The 6,858-nt window shown below is 37.8% G+C and overlaps 1 protein-coding gene across 7 annotated transcripts in view; it reads right to left on the bottom strand.

Moving 5' to 3' along the window:
• The window catches only part of pitpnm3 (PITPNM family member 3), a 115,447-nt gene that overhangs the window by 2,388 nt on the left and 106,201 nt on the right, over positions 1 to 6,858 (bottom strand). For 6 of the 7 annotated variants that reach the window (XM_036214885.1, XM_036214887.1, XM_024277445.2 and 3 more), the window contains exons 14-19: positions 2,699 to 2,815; positions 2,477 to 2,625; positions 2,232 to 2,381; positions 1,941 to 2,124; positions 1,729 to 1,857; positions 1,213 to 1,621 (exon numbers count right to left, since the gene is read on the bottom strand). In XM_036214885.1, coding sequence (XP_036070778.1) covers positions 1,292 to 1,621; positions 1,729 to 1,857; positions 1,941 to 2,124; positions 2,232 to 2,381; positions 2,477 to 2,625; positions 2,699 to 2,815 — 1,059 coding nt within the window. In that variant the 3' untranslated portion in view covers positions 1,213 to 1,291. Of the gene's footprint in view, positions 1 to 20; positions 1,622 to 1,728; positions 1,858 to 1,940; positions 2,125 to 2,231; positions 2,382 to 2,476; positions 2,626 to 2,698; positions 2,816 to 6,858 lie in introns of those variants that run through there. The other variant, XM_036214886.1, reaches the window with a different exon arrangement.

Here is a 6,858-nt window from a genome sequence, read left to right as displayed (position 1 = left end):
AGAGAAGAAAAGTGAGTTCAGTTTTAGGGAAAAAGTGACATTTTTGCTTCAAAATTTCGTATCACTGCAATGCTGATATGAAATGCTGACAGTGTTGCAGCTACACTTCATTATTCCTGTTCAATTAACATTCAGTTCAGCTAGAGGACTGCTGCTAATAGCATCTCTTCTTCCATTTGCCACAGGAATATTAACTAAATAAAATCACAGATAAGATTTTGCATTTCTTCTTTTACTTTTCTTTTTGCCTCATATTTATAACACATTGTGTGCACCAAAAATCTCAAAATAACCAAATGTTGAACTTTAAGCCCCACTTTGATCATCTGTTGTAAAAGCATTTCCAGGGGTCATTTAATTTATGATGCTGTTTTTAGCCAAAATCAAGAAACTTTTCATTTTTTTCTAAACATGATTTTTGCAGAAGTTTGCCTCATAAAGTTGTGGGCGGGACAGTTGGCACCCCACTCTCCCTCCCCATTTCTGAGAGTTTTCTGTTAACACACTTCATCTATTTTACTGACAACCCCAATCTAACATTTCCAAAAACAGCGAGCAATATTACAGCTATCCAGCTGCACAGTTTTGAGAAAGATGTCAGCTCAGACGAGGAGAACGAAGACGTTCATGGATCTAGTGTCTACAGGTGGATGCATCAAAATAGAAAGGACCAGGGAGGTTGTGGCCCACCTAGTGTATTTTCTGTCACAAATATGATCTTTTTCAAACAGCATTTTTTGTCTGCATCTGATTCATAACAATTTGAACAGACCAAAACGTAATTTTAAGCTAAATTTTCCTTGGTATGTGTCCTCCGTTATTAGAAAAAGCCACAAGAACATGTTAAGCTGGAAAGCCTCCTCCATCACAGATTGGAATTAGGGTAAGCAGCCGTCAGTAAATACATGTCTGAGTGAAGATGCAATATAAAGCTTGGCTCTGTCAGATTTGGTTAAATAGAGAACCAGTGAATTGTGGGTTCAGTTTTCTGGTTTTTCAATCACTGCGTCCTCAAACAAGACACACAATCCACCAATTGACTAAAACCAGTAAACTGCAGAAATAGTTTACAAAATTTGAATTTAGAACTGATAGTTTTTTATTCTTTTTTTTTCAGTAACTATATTAGAATCTGAAGTTAGTGTTTGAGACATAAAGTGCACAACAGTTTTATAAATGATCTTTAAAATATTCCAAAGAAGACGGTGTCACCTTGGCCCTAGACACTAATATCTATTCATTTTTCTCCTCCTCTGTCCTCATCGATAGAATCTCTCCATCTTTTCTTTCGTCAGGGAGTGGTGTCTCCACGCTGCATGGTAGCTCGTCCCCATGCGCTCTGCCCCCCTCCGCCGCCGCCTCCTCCTCCGCCGTGGTCCTTATCTGTCTCTGGCTGGCTCTGGGCTCGCTCGGGTTTGGGATTAGGCGCGCACGGCGGGTCGGGCTGCTGCACGGACATGGTCCTCCGAAGGTGGGTGCGTTTGCACAGAAAGTCGGGCTTCGCCGACAGACCAAAGGAACCTTTGCGCAGCACCATACGGACGGAGGGAGATTTCTTGGGTCTCGCTCTGTGGCCGAACTGGAGCGTGGAGAGGTGAGCGGCGTAACCTTCACTCAGAAACTGGAAATTACCATAAGGAGATAAGGAAGGGAAGAAAGAAGGGCAAGTATGAAGATAAAGTTAAAAAAATGTACTAAAGAGGAAAAAATAGAGACAGTTGAAAGTACCTGACACTGATTCTGGTATTTCTTGGAAGGTCTGCCAACGATGTAAATTTGTGAGGGGCTGAGACCCAGCATGTTGTAAACTGAGATGTCCTTCATGGAGCCATAAGATGAGTTGATTTTAATGTGGCACTAAAGAAAAAAAAACAATTTAGAACCTCGATAAAAAGAAGAAAAAAAGTATTAAAACCAGATGATTTCTATTAGATTCGTACCTCCTGCACCAGGTTCCTGAGGAAGATGGTCTTCTGCCGCAGCGGATCGTGAACCAGGCCTTCAGAAAAAAAGATCATCCCATGAGGGAAATTGTGCTGCGAGAGCCAGGACACAACTCGCTGCTTCTGCATATCAGGTCGGCCGGTGATGTAGATGATGAGGTAACCAAGGTCCTGCCAATGCCTGCAGACAAAACATCAAACGCACTCTAAATCCAAACTTTGTCCTTGAATGCGTTTCAAAATGGGAAGTCGGGTGTTTGACAACTTTGTACATTTGTGAGCAGTTACCTGACAACATCAACTGCTCCAGGACGGACTTTTGGGTCACTGCCCATGATGGAGACACTGGCAGCAAAAGATCCGTCGATGCTGAAGACCACACACTCCATGCCCCGGGGCAACACCGTCAGGTAGGCCTCTGCACTGGTTTGATCCCCTCTTGGGATCAGAAAAAAGAGTTGCTTCACTTTCTTGGAACTTCAGATTATATTTCTCATATCTATAAAGAAACAGATTAAAAAAGAAATTCTCACTTGACCACCATTTTGACTGGATAGACTCCCAGACCAAGCTTCTTGCTGGGAGATATGGTGTACACCACCCTGCCACTGCTATTGGTCACTTCCGTGTCAAAGTGCACCCAGCGGCCAGACTGAGGTTGTGTCATGACCAGGATGTCCACCTGAGAGCAGCAGGGGGGTGGAGATTAGTGAGTGGAGACAGGGACAAAGTCATTACAGTTGCTGCTTATTCACCTTCTCTCCGGTCAGCGTGACCATGTCCAGCGGGCCATACATGAAGCGACCGACCAGAGTCTGGGGTCCATCTTCAGTGGCGATGACGTCATTCACTCTGTGGTTTGCTGTAACGTTCTGCGGTTCATGACAAGAAACAACGGTTGCTGAGCAACAATCATGGCAGGATGAGACTCAGATATATGCGGTGACCCTGAGACGGGGAACAAAACATACAGAATAGGACACCGCGAGAAGGAAAGGGACTTTATTTGAAAGAAAAAACACAGACATGTGACAAAATTAGTTAAAATGTTCTTTATTTTGTTGAATTTATTGTAGAATATTTTGTCATTTTTTATTGTGTGAGATCTTTTTTATTTAAGTCCACTTCTATTCATCCTTTTTGTGCATCAATTCATTCAACGCATCCATTAATTCAAAGTTTCTGGAGTGATTTTTGAAATAGAGAGTGCTTTCTTCTCAATCACTAAAGCACCAACCCAAACTAACGTATTATTTTGCCAGAGAACTCTTAAATGAATGGGCTTCAGAGTCGAACAATGTGTCCATCTTTATTTTTGTAGCTGTAACAGTCATAAAGAGGGGATTTTATTATTTTATCATGGCGAGGTTGCACATGATGCCATGCCTTGTCACTTTGGTTGTGGAGGGCACTTATTAAGTGTTTAGGGAGGTAAATATTGCCAAAGTAAACCCACAATGTGACTAGCATTACATTTATTTAATTTAAAAGAAGACATTGAAGAAATCATTAACAATATGCTAATAAATGGTAATTTCATAATGAGGTAATTTCCTCCTTCTTGGATAAATATGTTTCTATTTAATTCTAATCTATTTTATTCTATTCTATTTTAATATGAATGTCTGTCTACATCAGTGCAACAGATGGGTATAGATTTAGACCTCTAAAATGTCTTTTTTAGGATATTTTCTTGATTAAATCATTACACTGTAAAAGCGAAACATTGGATCAATTCACAAAAATATTATAATTTGTTACATTTAAACATGTTCGTTTTTATCAAATTGGATTTTTAAGTTGAGTAAACAATCAACTCAAAATATTAATTTGATGAAAACTAATAATTTTAAGTGCAACAAATAACATTTTTGTTAATTGATCCAATATTTCATTTTTTACAGCGTAAGCATCATTAAATTATTAGGTTTTTGGTCATTTTTAGCCCAAAATAAAAGACCCCATACTGATTTACCACAAATTAATTTACATTTTATTTGTTGTAGTTCCTTTTTTGCTTTTTCAATCAATGAGTTATCTTTAAAATTAGCATTTCTAACTGTGCGAAATAATTGAAAACATGTTATCTGATGCATAAGAATGACTCTAATCTTAAATTAAGCAAATTTCTTTACCTTTACTTTCTCACTGCTTTTGAAGTGACACTCCACTGCCTTCAGCATAAACTGAAATGCTGCACAAAACTTGCCCTTCAGTGGCTTTTCTTAGCACGTCTTTTACACATGGAGGCATTTGCTTAAAGATATTTCAGCCTTGATGTTTTTTCTATTTTCAGATATACAAACGAAGCCAAACAAATCAAAGGACTGCACAGCAGGAAGCTGCAATAAATCATGTTAACTCCCTTTTTAAACTTCTCGCTCTGAGTTCTTTGCGAAGGAGCCAGCAGAGAAACACTAATCCCCAAATCTCCTCTTGCTGAGTTGGCAGCAATTTTACCAGCATTTCAAGAGGACACTAATCTGTAATTCACAAAAATCATTGTGACTGTGAGAGAAATGTTCATTTTTCCTCCAACTGCTCTATTTCACTTTATCATGAACTAGTTATAATGACAAGTCAGACTGTGGATCTGTTTTTTTATGGGAGAAGTTTGACTCATTCACTTATTCTTTTTAATGAGAAATGTTATGCTTTGGGACTTGCAAATTTAGGACCATGTTCAGCTGTTTAAAAAATTTATTTAAACAGAGTTAAATCTTTATTTTTTTTCTTTTGTTGTCAGACAAGGCAGCAGTCAGGATAATTTAAGAACATGCAAAATATATTATTGCTTCACCATATGATGCGCGTATAAACGTTTTACATAACATATATTAACCCTAATGACCCTTTATTATGATCTCAGTGGTCACTAGAAACAAAATTAAGACAACATCAGCAACGCAATACAAAAACATGCAGCCAGTCTTAAAAAAAATACAAAAGTCGTCATGATCGTCATGATCTTAAATCAGGAGTGATTGAAAATTACTTTAAAATAGACAATTTTGGAGTTTTTATTTTCAAAATTTTAGGCTTTTGCTCTTTTAGAGCCAATTGCACTGATGGGTTGATATCCTTCGGGAAATAAATGCACACTTGGAGAAATGTGGTGTTCACGGTGTGTTTGAATGATCGGAAAAATGTCGGTCTGACTTAAAAAACACATAAACTTCAGAAAAACAACAAATCTTCCAACACCACATGAATGCAGAATAACTTTCTACACCTAAAGACGAAAAATTAAACATTATTAAGGATTTTATATATATATATGTATATACATATGAGGGTGGGGAATCGATTGGAAACAAAAAACAAAAACCGAATTAATAGTAAACCTGCTTTAAAACACGTTTTCCTTCAGTATCTGGACAAAAACAGTTGGTAAAAGGTGAGCTTTCTCTCTGAACTGATGCTTAACTTAACCTATCGTGATGATCAGCCAATATATGGCTTTACTTTGCCGATGTAGTCGAGGCTCAGCAACGCGTTGTCGTGTTACAATGACAGCACATTGGACCACGGATCAACTAGTCTGCTTTTTGTAAAAAAGCAATCTAAACTGAAAAAAATAAAAACATGATTACAGAACCAAAAACCAACTGAATGTGTATTTCTTGTGTAAATAACCATTGTATAAGTGGAATAATATCCAACAAAGTGTTTTAATGGCGTAGAAGCCTGCACCGCTGAGGCAAAGCGAAGGACTGCTACTCTAAGGTGTGATTAATACTCGTTAATGAATATTAACACATTCATTCCGGTTGATTAATTGTGTGCGTTAATACGTTGCGCTAATGTTCATAGCCTTAGAATATATGTATATAATTTATTCCAGTTTGGCGAGCCAGACTAAATAGCTAAATGGGCCACATACGGCCCCCGGGTATTATTATTCTTTTTGATATCTGGAAGTTACTTTTTGTTTTCCAAAATGTCAAAGTTTCTCATACTCCAAGATATTTACTGAAACTGGAAAAGGTAGATACAAAGGGACATTGCTGATTGGATGAGGACGTTTGTAGTAATTTGGCATAGAGTAATACTGGATATGTTCTGTAAAAACCACTAAACTATTATAAGTACGCCTTTGAATCAACTTAAACGACAAAACTCAAATGTCAACATCCAGTTACATATTTCCTATAATACTTTTTCTCTTTCTTATTGTGTTTCATTTTGTTTCCTGGAAATGACTTGTTGTCTAAATAGTTTCATTTTTATCTTGTTTCATTTTTTTTAATTGTTTTTGGTTTCCTGGATATTCGTTTTGATTTCTAAAGTTGTCTTTTTCATTATTATATTTTCACATTGGGTGATTTGTTGGTGTGATGTGTACTTCAGGGCCACCGTAGATTCTTGTGACAGTCAAAACTTCTGATTTTTCACAATCTAACATTTGTGGGAATGTATGTAAACAAGCTCAGTGACAAACTCTCACATGCCGTAAAAAAAAAGGCTTTCGATAGTGATGAGGCGCTAATGTGCTCTATCATGTTGTTGTTTTTCACAGTTTCACAACACCAGCTAATGATAATTGATCTATAGGACCTGACACTTCACAAGGGAATGCCACATTTCCAGCTGCTCTCTTGAATTAACGTTGTCGTCTATTAATTATTAGCCAGCACGTGGTCGTCCCAACACGGTGAGGGGAAGCCTTCAGCGTCAGAGCACCAAAAATAAAACATCTGCCTGCAGCTTTGTTGGGTGTGGAGGGCCGACAGCCTTCAATATATGGGTAAATTGATTAAATATTGTTCAAAACAAATAAGCCAGCATGCAGCTCGGGATTACTAGCCACTTGCAGTGAAGATTGATTGCAAGTCTTTATCTGAATGGGTTTGTATGATGGAGTGTGTGAGCTGCTGTTATAGTTGACATGTGTAGTATATGTATAGTATATGTG

The sequence above is a fragment of the Oryzias melastigma genome, linkage group LG13 (assembly GCF_002922805.2).
Source record: "Oryzias melastigma strain HK-1 linkage group LG13, ASM292280v2, whole genome shotgun sequence".
Classification (NCBI taxonomy): domain Eukaryota; kingdom Metazoa; phylum Chordata; class Actinopteri; order Beloniformes; family Adrianichthyidae; genus Oryzias; species Oryzias melastigma.
This window is presented reverse-complemented; position numbering and strand designations above follow the sequence as displayed.